Here is a 14,252-nt window from a genome sequence, read left to right as displayed (position 1 = left end):
TCACAGCTGTCCCCTCTCACGGTGCCCCCCGGGGAATCCTGCCTGGCATATTATGCCTGTTCTGTACTGTGTTTGGTCCAGGGTTGGAAGAAAGGTAGCTGGTGTGGGTATCATCCTGAGCGCTGGTAGGGATGCTGCTGGGCTCAGAGGGCTGGAGACCCAGGTCATGGGTCTGCAACCCATGGTCGTGAGGTGCTTGGGCCAGACTGAGAACCCTGAGGACCTCAGGCCCCTCCCCTCCCTCCAGGCCCCACCCTTCCTCTGGTCACAGGACCCTACAGGGCCCTTCAGCTCCTCCTTCAGGGAAGCCTGTTGCCACCCCGCTGACACTGGGCTCGAGCTGTGTGTCTCTGCTGCTAGAAGCTTAGTTTCACCTGTCTCTGAATTTGGTGTAAATGGAGTCCCATTTTGTGTATTTGCAACTTGCTGTTGTAGTTAGGTTACTGAGTGGTTTCCCGTTGTGACCAGGGAACCCCTCGGTTCTCCATTTGCTGTAGTGGTGTGCTGCTCTCAGACTCCCACCCCTTCCTGGCGCCCCCCCTCCTCTCCCCCCCCCCCCGCCAATACCCCTCCCCCTGCACTCCCTCCCTTCTCCTCCCCCTTTCTTTATCCCTCCCCTCTCCCCCTCCCCCTACACGCCCTCCCTCCCCTCCTCCCTTCTTTATCCCCTCCCCTCCCTTCCTCTCCCCCATGCTCCCTCTCCCTTCACTTCTCCCCCCACCCCTGTCTCTGCCCCCTCCCTGCCCTCCCCTCCCCTCTGCGCTGCTGTAAGCTGCCTACCACAGACATGGGTGTGCATGTACCAGAGCACACAGCTGGAACAGGGCTTACCCGTATCCTGGACTCTGTCCTGTGGCCTCACATCAGTTCCCCAGGGGATCCGTTGTTCCCCAGCCGCCATAAGGATGTGTGTCCTTGTTAGTGGCTGGCCCTACACAGAGTGTAAGCCCCTCAGGGGCAGGGAGCCCCCCTGCCTAGCTCAGCCCCGCCCTGCCCAGGGAGTAGTTGTTCAGAAGCAGCTGGTGGCCCTGCTCCAGGAGGCTGCACCTGCCCCACACCCCAGCTCCAGAGCCAGGCTGTGCTGTTAGCGATTGTGGATTTCTTCAGAACCTTCTTTCCAAGTCCCCCCTCTCCCCATGCTGCCCCCTTGACGTGGGGCAAGGCAGCACGGGACGTATGTGCGTCCTCAGTCTCCAGGGCTGTGCTCACTTCCAGCCATGCTCCCCCCTCCCCCCAGAGCTCCCCCCTCCTCAGGAGGGCGGGCTCCCCAGGGCTCCTGTTTCGGGCTAACTTTCCGGAACGGTTGCTAAGCGGATGTGTTCTGTATCCAGGTGTAACATTACCTCTGCCTTCCCACCTGGGCACCGTGTGGCCTCATGGGGCCCGGAACAGCCCTGTCCTGTTTCTCCTTTCTGGAAGGGGGCAAGACAGTGATAGAAAGCAGGCCCGTGCCCTTGGGACACAGGGGCGAAGGATCTTCTGCAGTATTGGGCTTGGGACCCTCCCTCCCTAATTGTCCCTTATTTACTCTAAGGGACTTTGGGGATGGCATTCTAGTTGGGATGTGACAGGGTTTCCATAAAGCAAACACTCATTTGTGCATCTGCCACTTCACAGCTGTGTGACCCTAGCCAGGTTACTGAGACTTTCTGTGCCTCGTCCTATAAAACAGGGTGAAGACAGTGCCACCTGTCTGTGATGCCTAAAGGGGTTCACGTCCTTAAAGAGATTGGAGAGTCCCTGGAGCTGGGTTTGGGGACAGTGTCACTATTGTTATTCTTCAATCAGATATGAAGTGATTTTTATAGAAAGCACCATTTATGCTATAGTTTAAGGAGAGAGTAAAGGTTTGGTGGAAATTGAGAAAGAGAGAGGAGGGAGGAGAGACCTATAAATGACTGGCTCAGCTGGCTGTGGGGCTGGAAAATCTGAAATCTGCAGGTGCAGGTGTGGGCTGGCCACCAGGGAAGAGCTGGCGTTGTGGGTCGTGTCCCAAGTCTTCCCTCTTCCTCAGGGCAACCCGTCCTTGTCCGTAAAGCCTTCACCTGATTTAATGAGGCCCACCCACAGCAGGGAGACCGATCTGCCTTACTCGGTCTGCTGACTTACATGTTAATCACATCTGTGAAATACCCTCAAAAAGAGATCCAGCCTGGTGTTTGAACCAACATCGGGGCACCAAGGCCTGGCCAACTGACACATAAACAGCACCCGTCACAGAGGTCAGTGGGCTCCACCTAAGCAGCACTCGGTCTGGGGATGGGCACCAGCCAGAGGCGTTTCAGGGGACAGGGTGGAGGCCTCAGGGCTCAGGAAAGAAACTGTGTGAGTGGAGATGTCCTGCCCTGATGGGCAGGGAGTCAGCGAGAGCAGGGGGCAGGCATCTGCCTTGTCCTCTTTCGCAGCGGCTCTCAGCTTGTGGACCAGCAGCCTCAGCGTCACCTGGGGTCCTGTTGGAAATGCCCATCACCCCCGCTCCTGACCTACTGGGTGTGGTGGGGTCAACCAGCCCTCCAGGCTTCCACGGGACGTCAAGTTTGAGCACTGCAGTGCCCAAAAGGGGTTAAACCCTGTGAGGGAGGAGGTGGAGACGCCTCTGAGGAGGGATGTGACCCCCAGATGTGCAGTGCAGGTGTGAGAGAGTGTGGCCAGGGAGAAACGTGTGCGGGTCAAGGACAAGTGTGGGGGTTGTTGCCTTTGGGGCAGTGGGATGGGCGCCGCCCTCTGCACTGGGCAGGGCAGGGCAGGGCAGGGCAGGGCCTGCCTTGGACATTTCAGGATCTGCCCTGAAGTCAGGCAGGCGTGTGATGGGGGGCAAAGGGGAGTGTGAGGTGGGGCAGGTGTGTGATGGGGGGCGAAGGGTGTGTGATGGGGGTTGAAGGGGAGTGTGTCTGGCACAGCTTCGGGCAGGACAGCCCAGGACCAGGGCCCACAAGGGAAAGAAAGGCTCGCTGCCTGCTCTTCAGGACACCTTGCTGCCCCCGCCCTCACTGGTGGCAGGTGGCTCCGATGTAAACAAGAAAAGCAAAGCACAAGGGCAGCATCCTTCATCCCGCTCGGCAGCACTTTCCAGATGTCTCTTGCCCCCCAGGCCCACGACCTCTCCCAGAGCAAGTGCTGGGTCACGTCCAACCATTTGCCCCTGGGACCCAGCTTGGAACCTGACCGTGTGACCGAGTGTTGACAGGAGCCACGGCCGGAGCCTCAGCGGCTCCTGGCTGGAACATACCAAACCAGTCACGCAAACGGGCGCTTCTTCCTGAAACCCCGCTTCTGTAGGGAGGGGCGCGCCACCTGGCATGCCAACCACAGAGGGCTGGCAGACCCCGGGCGAGGAGAGGGTTAGCGCACACCCCTGTTCCCTCGCAGCCGCAGCCGCCCACACGGCAACTCCCATATGCAGGGCGCTGAGGTGTAAAATGCACGCAGTGGCTTGGTGCCAAGGATGGCGAGGTCGGAAGGCCTGTGCGAGCTGCCGCGCGCTTCCCTCCCCGCGCCCTGCGTCCTCAGACCGGCGGCGCGACTTGGGGGGCGGCTGTTCCACCCTGGCCACCCGCGGACACATCGTGGACCCAGGGACCCGGGGTGGCTGGGAGGCATGCGGCGGCGCGGGGAGCGCGGGGAGCACGCGCTGGGCTGCTGCGGCCTCTGCACCTGCCCCAGGGCAGCCGGAGGTAAAGTGGGGGAAGCAGGTTCCCGGTGACGCCCTGGCGGCCACTTCACCTTCTGCTCGCCCGGCAGCTCCTCCTTCCTCTCGGGGGAAGGAGCAGAGACCCAGGGCTGCGAGGGATGGGGGCGGGCTGCGCCTTTGCGCGGGGAGCACACGCGGTACTGTGGGGGGTGCCGCCAGGTATCCGTAGGGGGTCCACACATGGGTTCCAGGTGGCCGCGGGGGTGCACACGCAGGGCTGCCAGGTGGCCGCGGGGGCGCACACGCAGGGCTCCCAGGTGGCCGCGGAGGCGCACACGCAGGGCTCCCAGGTGACCGCGGGGCGCACACGCAGGGCTCCCAGGTGGCCGCGGGGGCGCACACGCGGGGCTCCCAGGTGAAGGCGGGGACGCACACGCAGGGCTCCCTGGTGGCCGTGGGGACACGCGAGGCAAGCGCGCCGCTTCCGCTTCCGCCCCGCAGCCCCCCTGCCGCAGGGCGCGCCCCCTTGGCGGGGCTCGGGGACCAATCCCGGGAAGGGAGGCGCGGCCGTGCCCCCTCCCCATCGCACGACCCCACCCATAAGGCGCCTTCTGCAGCAGAGGGTCACTGGTGTTGGAGGATGAGGTTTTGGCTGAGAAATGAAGAGATGGCTCTGGAAGAAATGGTGCGGAGGCTCGATGCGGTTTCCAAGCACACTGGTAGGAGGAGCTGCTGAATCCTGTGTTCTTAAGCCTGACATCATGCGCCTGAGTTTTGCATGACAGCCTTCGTTTTCTTCCCCAGCAGCGAGAACAGGAAGGAGCAGAGGTGCTGGGCATCTTGCTGGCGGCTGCTAGGTTTCCGTGGACAGGCAGCGTGATTTGGTTCCGCCCGGGAGAGTGAGCATATAGCTGCAGGTTGCAGATCCGGGTTCGTACCCTCGTCTGAGATCTGCTTCTTCAGCCTGGGTGGCAGCTGCCTTTCGAGAAAGCATACGTATCTGTGGGTTGAAAATAATCTGAGCCAAGGGCTTCCAGAGCAGGGCGTAGGCATGGTGAGGCTATCAGAAGCTTGTTTTTAGGAGGAAAAATCTGGATTAACGGGATGCTTCTTTTCCTCACCAAATATAACTTACAGCTGAGACAAGCGCTTGGGAATGGTGTAGGTAAGGGTAGAGGACGGCATGTGTGGGCTTCCGTTGCCTGTATTGATTAGGAGGTTACTTAAGACGAGCTTTGAGGAGCTGTTCGAATGGATCTCTTTAGGGTTAGAAAACGCTGAGCTGGCAGTGTCTCAGTCAGTCACCTCCGAGTTTCGATGCCGCACTGTGCAGGAAGAGAGCGGTCTGCATTAACTAGTTTCCTTGAATGAAGAGGAAATAATCGTGTGTCGTTAAAAGTAAGTTGCCACATTTTTGCCTGATATTGCCCAAACGTTACGTTGTGTATCATTCCTTCATTGTCTAAATGGTGCCTTTCTGGGAGATTAGATTTTGTCACTTAAGTGGTTTAGGGGTGGTATCCGTCCTCTCTGTCACAAGTGGGAGACCTCACTGGGTTTGGAGGGCAAAGCAGTGATTGAATCAGCATACACGTCATTGTGTGCGGTGGTCTAGCCACGATTTTTGGAGACCTTCAGTTTTTAATGGTGATTTTGTGATTAAAGCTACTAGACTTACCGGATATGGGTCAAAAGAAAAGGAAGCCGTTGTGTGCCATCTGGCCCCTCGTTCCCAGGGAGATGGCTCCCCTTTTCTGGAACTCGGTTGCGTTTTGCTTGGGTGCGGGGTCTGGGCTGTGTCCTGAGGTGAAGGGCGCTGGGTCAGAGACTCACGGAGCGCCCCTCCCGCCCTGTGGGGGAGAGGGGGGGACGGCTCCTCAGGCCCTCCCCTCCCCTCCGCTCAGGCCCTGCAGTGAGGACAGGAGCGGTGGGAAGACTTCCCAGAGTGACGTCATGCCCTGGGTTCTCGGGGACGGAGGTTTCATCTCCAGCTCGGAAGACGCGTGTGCATTTTGAATTGTGAAAAGGCTTCTCTGAGGAGCAGGCAGGACCCCGGCCGCTTCCCGAATTGTGCTGCGAGCCAGGCTCTATTTGACCCCCTCAGCAGCAAGTCACAGATGTGTGTCCTTTGTCACATCCGTGCTGCCAACAGCCGCAGATTTCAGATCTCTTTTCAATCCAGGTCAACAGTCGGCTTCACGAGGATGTAGTGTTTTCAGCAGGGGGAGAGGACGGCGTCCCTGCCTGTGTCCCGTTAATGCTGTCGGCTCCCTCTGCACAAACTCATTTTCCATCAGGCTGCGAGAGAGGCTCCACTGAACGCAGGCTGTGTGATGCGGTGCGGGTGTGTGTCCCGAGGCATTGACGCAGCGCTGTCGACCCACCTTGGGGCACACGCACAGCTCCACTCACGGGGATGGGAATATAGGTCGATGTCGACCTGCTCGCCAGCCCAGGTCCTCAGAGGAGCTCCCCATCTGTGACAGAACAGGGTCAGGTGATCTTAGTGGCAGACGTGGGCAGGATGTCGGTCTGTGCACTGACCCAGTGCCTTGGGGCTGGGGGCCTGAGCCCTGGGGAGCAGGTCAGAGCTGAGTGCACTCAGCGACCTTTCAAAGGCTCCGTGTCTGTTTCCCTCTGCGGCTCCGCCCTGAACTGACAAGCATGTTCCTTTGTCCTTCCCCTGACTTCCCATGGTGCTGGCATCATCTAGGTTAGCCTGCGTGGGAGGGAGGATGCGCGTGCTGGCATGTGGGCTGTGAACCTGTGTCTGTTGTCCGTGGACTCTTGAACCCAATATCCCATCACAAGGCCAGGAGCGGCTTACAGCGGCAGGAGTGCCCTGCTCTGTGAGGCCCCCTCGCCAGCATGTTCATCTCGCTTAGAGTCTCAGTAACCGTGACAAAGCCAGAAGCAGGAGGGAGAGACACTGACGGACCTGTAGTCGGCCCGCGCGTGTGCAGAAAGTGGAAGAACAGAGGTCCTCTGGCCGGGCCCCCGAGGCCGCCCGAGCTAATGCTCACAGCCTCTGGCCCCCACCCCACACCCCTGATTCGGGAAGTCTGTGGCAGACCCTGAGAATCTGTGCTTTTCATTCTCGGGTGATGCCAGTGGTGTTGGGCCAGGAGCGGCTGCAGAGAGGAATCGGGGTCGAGTGCCCCCTTCTCCACTCCCTGACCTTGAGCAAAATACTAGCTCTTGTCATGGGTGCACGATGACACGATGGGTGGGTAGGTGGACGAGGATGGGTGGAGGGATAAATGGACAAGGTTGCACAGCAGACAGTGAAGGTAAAGATACAAGTGCTGTCATATTTCAAAGTTGAATGGCCCCCGGTGAGCACCAGAAAGTCCTGGTTGAGCACTGCACCTGCCCCTCTCCCCTGGGCCCTCTGTCTCTGGCCCCGGCGCCTCCCTCCCCACCACTGTCCTGTCCCTTGTCCTGCACTGAGCTCACCACTGGCCAAGGAGCCAAATGTCAACTCATATCTCAGCTAGGAACTCAGCCGTGCTGGGGGCGGAGTGGGTGTATCACCCAGCAGCACACATTCATCGGGGTTCATCCTTCTGAGACCCTGGCCCACAGCGGCGTCCCCCACGTGCTCGGTCAGTTCAAGCAGAGGGCCTCTGGAGAGCTCTCAAGTAGGAATGAACATAGTTTTGTGACACACCTGATCTGGCAAACGTAGAAGCTTCTGGAAAGTAAGAGAACAAAGAGCGGCAAGTCCAAATATATGGAAAGTGCCCCATCCCCCCGTCAGTCCTGGAGGAGGACCCCACCCCCGTCCCCGTGATCAGTCCACGGGGGAAGACCCCACCCCCGTCCCCCAGTCAGTCCAGGAGGAGGACCCCACCCCCATCCCCCAGTCAGTCCAGGAGGAGGACCCCACCCCCGTCCCCCAGTCAGTCCAGGGGGAGGACCCCACCCCCGTCCCCCAGTCAGCCCTGGATGAGGACCCCACACCCCCATCAGCCTTGTAGTAGTTGGTAACTGTCACAGGCCCAGTAACCATAAAAGGATGCCTCACCAGGGTCTCATCCTGGGGAAGTTGCAATTTTTCTTGATTACTTTGGAGAAAAATTTTAGAGACAAAGAGGTGTGAGGGAAGGGGTGGGTTCCAGGTGATGACACCTGCTTCTCTCTGCTTCAGGGGGTGGGGGTGGGAAACTCTTAAAATTCACTTCCCTCTTTCTTGTTAGGTGTACTTTTCTAGTTTTGATGTTTGCTTGGTATGAATATGTAAATAGACCAAATATGGGCGGTTAATGAGTCACAGAAATCACGTACTCTTCTACAGAACGTAACATTTGAAAAAATTATTTTTAAAATATTGTTTTTAACGAAAAGGAGAATTGTGTCTTACCACATAAAATCAACACATAGTTGTGAGAGGTTTTTTGTTTTGTTTTGTTTTGTTTTTTTATCTCTTTAGTTTTTGTCCTCTGCCTAATACAGAGCTAGTGCTTGTAGCGTGTTTCAATCCGGACAGCCAGTCTGAGGTTTGGCCGTTAGGCCCATTCTATAGGTATGGAAACTGAGGTCCAGCCAGATTGCAGGACTGGTCAGTGGCAGATCTGGTAGTTGACATTCTCTGTTCTGCCCAAACCCCGAAATACCCATCATGCCACAAAGCCACAGAGTCTCCAAGTTGTGTCAAGCTTGTGAAAAGCTGCCCTGGAGGCCACACCGAGGTGAGTGGTTTACCCAGCAGATCCCGGCTGGCCTGTCCCATCTGTGAGCCTGCGGGCGCTCCCCTACCCCGCCGCTGCCGCTCCCGGGCTGTCCTGGAGGGCCCTCTGTTTGCTGCCCACCCTCTCCGTGGGTCACGCCCGGATCCGAGGCTGGGAATGAGCCCTGCCTTGCCTCTCCTCTGTAGCTGCTACTTGGTGGGCAGCAGTTCCCCGGGTGGGCATCACCCCGGGGCTGTGTCACCAGAATGCTTTTGGAAGCCAGACCCAGGTGCTGCAGTCCCCGAGAATCCTCCAGGCGGAAGGCTGAGGGTTTGGTCCCCCGACGCTGCTGATGGCACATCTATGTCCCAAGGGACCTTGCACCAATGTGAATTGTCTGAACAAAGCCAGCCTGTGACAAGACAGCAACACCCCCCAGATCTCAGAGAGAAGCTCTGTCCTGCAACTCCTTAGCCGGCTTCCCTCTGCACAAAATTATACGGATGTGGCGTCTGCTTGGGTCAATATGTAAAAGTAGGTAGTTAACCCAGAAATGCTGAAACATACCCTAAGAATTTGGTGTGTAATACTTAGTTTGGGAAGAGCCTTCTGTGCACAATGAGGCTATTTGTGTTTGCACCGTGGGGTCTGGAAGCCCTTGGTGTGTGGGGCTGGAATGGCCGGGGGGCAGGGGGGAGCCAGTGGAGGCGGGGGGCAGGGAGCGGGGGTCTGGGCCCCTGCATTAGGCAGCCCGGCCGCTGTAGGGAAACAGATGTGCATTTCTCAGTGTGGAGGCTGGAGGTCTGAGGCCAAGGTTCCGCAGGGCTGGTCTGTCCTCAGGCCTCTTTTCTTGGCGTGTGGATGGCAGTCTTCTCCCGGTGTCCTCACGTGGTTGTCTTTCTGCGTGACTGAGTCTGATCTCTTCTTACACGGACCCGGGTCATATGGAGTAGGGCCACCCGGCGACCTCATTTTATCTTAATTATATCTTTAAAGTCCCCGTGTCCAGGCAAAGTCACATTCTGAGGTCCTGGGGTGGAACTTCAACACACAGAATTGAGGGGCCCACTGTTCAGCCCCGTGTAAAGCCGGCCCACGGCTCCAACCCCGGCTCAGACTCTGGGAAATCAGAGCCTCTGAGACACACAAGCAGGGCTCATCCAGAGGCTTGTGGGGAACGTGGACTTACTGTGTGACTGGGGGCCACTGCTGGTCCAGGAGAGGGTGGATAGCCACTGGGGCCTGGGTGGCGCTCAGCGTGGGCAGTGGGGTCTTGCACATGTCTGAAAGTGGGGCTGACTGAGTTGGATGTGGCCATGAGAGGAAAGGACGAGCCAGTGTGGCCCACCTGCCATCACTTATGTCCTCTGGGCCACCGACCCTCCTTGGGAAGGTAGTGTGTGGCTGTGACGGGGCTTAGTGGGGCAGCAGGCCGGAAGAAGTTTCCCAGGATGTCCTTGGAGCAGAGTGGCCTGACGCGCCCCCCCCCCCCCCCATGCCCCTGTTGGAGGAAAGACTCCTTCCAGGGAGACCCAGCTGGGTGCAGGGTGGGCGCATCCCTGCACAGAATGCTGTATGTAGGGGCTTTCGACACAGTGGCCGGAGCGTCCCTGCAGCACTGAGGTCTGTCCAGCATGGTTATGGCCCCCCCCATGCCTGCAGGCGTCTGCCTCGGTCATGAAGCCTCAGGAGTTGTTTCTTCAGATCCACTTTTAAGGTGTGTTGAGGCATTTTGGGAAGAACACCATGGAGGCAGGTTAGATGGATGTCGGAGGACGTGTGAAATGCAATGGAACGTAGTGCAGATTTGTGGTGGGTGGGTGTGGCTGTTGTCAACCGTTGATAAAGGGCATCCGCAGGAAGTTCCTGGGCTCCCGCAGCAGGGATTCAGGAGTGGGTCTTAGGGATTCGAAAGAGAAGCCCTGGAGATGAAACCAGAGGTCTTTTCTCTTGGAGTTGCATGCCTGAGGTGTTGCTGATTTCCTGCCAACAGGGTTCTCAGGCTGCAGTCTCGGAGCAGGCATTGCCCAGGTGTTAGAAATGCAGGTCCCCAGGCCCACCCCGGCCAAGTGAGTCTGTGCCCGACCAGGTGCAGCTCAGTGGGGAGGTGGAAGCATCTAACCCCCTCAGTGGACTCCAGAGACGGAAGCGGATGGAAAACCAGGGGCTCCTTACACCTGTGCGGCCCGCTTGCCCGTCAGCTGATTCGGGGCCCCTCTGGGGCCACTCCTGTGAGCTGCGCCCACGTCCCCACTATGCCTCCTGCCCATGGCTCCTCTGTCGTGTCTGTGGCTCACTCAAGTCCTGTGTGACCTCTCGTCCACGTGCTGCAGAAACAGGTGTTGTGTGGATGCAGGAACCGTGGCAGGTGGAGGAGACACCCAAGCATCGGATATCTGTGAATACCTCCCTGAGTTTCGAAAAGAGAATGTGTGATTGAGAAACTATAAATTGGTACCTGGACCTTCATGAACGAAGTGACTGAATGAATTGAGAGTTCACGGAAGAAAGCATCCTTGCCGGCCGCCCACACACATACACTAACTTCATCACAAACGATGTCCATGAAAGTCAGAGGGACTCAGACTTCGTGTCTGGGGCAACTGCTGCCCCTCCAGCCTGGGTCCAGAGGGAGGCCCATGGAACAAAGCCAACCCCATAGAGCTGAGTGGGGTGGCACTGAATCGGGGGTGCATTGTTACCCAGCATTAGCATGGCACTTGCTGACTAATACAGATGGTGTGGTCTGAACCAGCAGCTACCTGGTGGGAGATTGCAGTGCTCTCTCTGGCCATCGCTGGAAAGCAGAAGACCCAGCAGGAACACAGCTATGCCCTTCGAGCGTGCGCGCCCACCATGTGGCAGGACTGGAGCTGTTGTCTTGGCCTCTGGGCGGTGGGGCTGAGAGCCGGGGAATTGATGAGAAATTACAGAATGCAGATCTCAACTGAAAAGGAACGTTTATCCCAAGGACGCCTCATGGGCGCAGCCCTGGGCTGATTGGTGAGAGCCTGTGGACGGGGCAAGCTGGAGACCTGAGGTGGCCCCAGCAGCTCTCAGATCCAGGGGCTTTAAAGTTGCTTCCCCTGCTCGAAATACTTTGCAAACGTCTCGGAGGTGTCCACGTTCAGTGGACACAGTTGCAAGAAAGGAAGGTCAGCTGTTTGGAGACACTACAAGTGTGGCTGAAAGGGTGGGTGTCGAGTACCCTTTAAAGCATGAAGGGGACCCAGGAGGCAATTCTGAAGGATGCTCTGAGCATCAGAAGAGGACCAACCAGTCATATCCATGCTTCTGCACTTGTCCACTAGTTGTCCCTTTGTTCAAGCAAAGCAGATGACAGACAGGAAGCTGGCTCCACGTAAGTGTGTTTGTGGGGGCGGTTCCAGGTCCAGACACTCCACCTGCTTCCTGTCATCGGGCACCCTTCTTGGCCTGTGTCCAGCGTCTCTAGGTGACGGTCACACTGCTGCCGTCCTCCGTCCTCTGGGAAGCAGTTCCTGGGAGCAGCCAGCTCTCCAGGCCATGCAGCCCCCTTGCAGCATTTCATTGTGTGCTGTTCATGTGGTTTGCCGACTGCTTCACAGGTCGGCTCCGACCCCGACTATGTCAGGGGCTCCCGCAGAGTAATGGCCATGCTCCAAACTCCTGTGAACCTCCCCGAAGGGCCCCCACAGTGCCCAGCCTACAGAGGCCACTCAGGGTGGGGGTGGCTTCAGTCTGTGCTTAGGTCTCAGGTTTGCTGTGGCTTCTGTGGACAGCTGGCCTCCTGGGGGCGCAAGTGGGTGATCCTATATTCTCCACGCTGCACCAGGCACATACTCCTGGGGAGAGAACCTTCATGTGGGTGGTCCGCACCAGCCAAGTAAGAGGGTTCCCTCCAGCGTCACTCTCAGGGGCTAGTAAATGTAACAAGACATGACCCGAGAGACCCTTCTGTTGTCACAACCAGTAACAATTCAGAAATCGCAGTGAAGGGTTTCTGACCTCAACTGTTTGTCGAGAGGGTACCGTGGCCAAAAAACACATTTTCACTGGAGAAGAGTAGTTCAGACAGTTGTTTGGGGCCCACAGATTCACAGCTTAGCAGAAGGTAGAGTCCAGAGCGGGACATGCTTGCTCCGGTGGCCAGAGTTCATGTGTCCTCATGGTGGGAGGCCCTCCTCTCTGCCCAAACCCACTTCTTCGCCAGAATTATCATCTCCACATGAGTGCAAATCGTGAATCCTTGCCGCTGGGTTTGTGCGGTCATAAATAGAATTTCGAGCTTTATTTCTGGTCAGCTAAGAACTTATCTGATCCATTCATTTTATACCTGTGACTTTGGAAGAAGAAACCTCTGTTGTGTCTTTCAAAATGTAAACAAGCTCATTGTAGCTGTGTGATGTACACACAAACGTTCTAGAATCAGAGTCCTCGGTGCTCTTTGGATACAGTGTGGAAGAGGTTTCCTGCCTTGGGGATAACACTAACACCACCTCAGAGAGGCGGGTGAGCGCTGGGGAGGAGGGGGTCCCTGACCAGAACCCAGCCTTGCCACCTGTGGCCGGGTGGCGCCTGGGTGTCCTCATAAAGTGGATCCGTGAGAACACCTGCCTCGCAGGGCTGCCGCGAACAGCAAGGGACGTAAGTCCGCGTGAGAAGCGCTCAGGCCGCCTGTGGGCAGGAGGCCCACAGGAGGGAGAAGAAGGGGGAGTGAGCGTCTGAGCGGCGGGTGTGGGCTCTCCAGGGTGCGGCTGGCTCAGGAGCTTTCTGAACTTGACAGATTAAGTGGCATTTGCGTGTCTAAATTGGGTTTCGAGCAAATTTTCTGGCTTTTTGTTATTCCCTTGTTGTAGCGTGCAAAAAGTGAGTCCAGGCCCCAAAGCGTGAAATCCGATTTCTTACCTCTGCAGAAGGAGGAACTAGCGTTAAGTCACATTGGTGATATTTTTAGCAAGACTTCAGGTGGACAAATGCCCCAGATGTGACTTCACTTTTGTCAGGTTACTTTATCTTCAAAGACAGTTTTCTGAGTGTTTTGATTTCTGAATCCTTGTGAAGGGAGGACATGTCCTTTGATGTTTAAATAGTAACAAAACGTGGAAAGTTGTTGAGTAGGCGTGCACGTTTGGGCTCCATGGTTTATCAGTTTTATAATTTTATCCATTTGAGAATTTATCAAGTCTCAGAGGGATTTTCAGCCCTTTTATACTGTTTTCTCTTCTGAAACCCAGTCCTTAGTGCTGGCAGCGTCCCTCATTCGCATGGACACATTCACGTGCAGGGAGCGTCTGCTGTGAGCTGACCGAGCCTGGGAGACGCCGCATGTCTGCCCTGGTGCCGCAAGACCCCAGATGCTTCGCTGCCGACAGTCTCCAGGCACAGACCCTCGGGCAACGCAGAAAGTGTCAGAATTTCACGTGGAAGGTTCAGGCAAACTTTCACGTGCCACACAATATTCCCAATCAATGCGAGGAGAACATTTATTTAAAATTGTTGCAAACACAGAATAGAAAAGACCTAAGTCACCATGTTGCCTGTTTTCTGTAAGTAGGTTTCTAATTTCGTATGACTAGGGCACCATCTCTCGATTTTGTCATGATTGGTCAGGTGTGATGCGTCCTTTATTTAAGACAATGAAGTGTGTTACTCAAAAAGCTCATTACGAGCGAGCAGCTCCAGGGTCTCTCCACCGAAGATTTCACTGCTGGTGCTGAGAGACCTCAGCGTGTCGGACCTGTGGTATGTCTTACGGGCTATCTTGACGGAGGGTCCCAGAGCTTCCTGTCTTTGTTTGAGGGAAGACGTTGTCATTGAAAAGGGCCGAAAGGCCCTGTTACACGGTGAACAATTAGTCGTGACCGGCAGCGGGACTCCGCAGGGAATCATCGTCCAGTGGGGCGGCCCGGCTGCGGCCAAGGGCAGTGCCGGGCGGTGGGGCTGGGACCCAGCGCTGCACAAGAGGCGAG

The 14,252-nt window shown here is 57.0% G+C and overlaps 1 protein-coding gene across 13 annotated transcripts in view; it reads left to right on the top strand.

The window, feature by feature from the left end:
* Positions 1-14,252, top strand: part of MCF2L (MCF.2 cell line derived transforming sequence like) — a 127,473-nt gene that overhangs the window by 25,473 nt on the left and 87,748 nt on the right. For 3 of the 13 annotated variants that reach the window (XM_086708110.1, XM_086708113.1, XM_025924873.2), the window contains exon 1: positions 3,545-3,674. The exons of 3 other annotated variants lie outside the window; for them this stretch is intronic. In XM_086708110.1, coding sequence (XP_086564236.1) covers positions 3,599-3,674 — 76 coding nt within the window. In that variant the 5' untranslated portion in view covers positions 3,545-3,598. 7 more of the 13 variants (XM_025924874.2, XM_086708144.1, XM_086708172.1 and 4 more) reach the window with 6 other exon arrangements.

Source organism: Puma concolor, chromosome A1, assembly GCF_028749965.1.
Source record: "Puma concolor isolate L17-30 chromosome A1, mPumCon1.1.hap2, whole genome shotgun sequence".
NCBI lineage: Eukaryota > Metazoa > Chordata > Mammalia > Carnivora > Felidae > Puma > Puma concolor.
The sequence above is the reverse complement of the archived record's forward strand: the minus strand, read 5'-3'. Positions and strand labels throughout refer to the sequence as shown.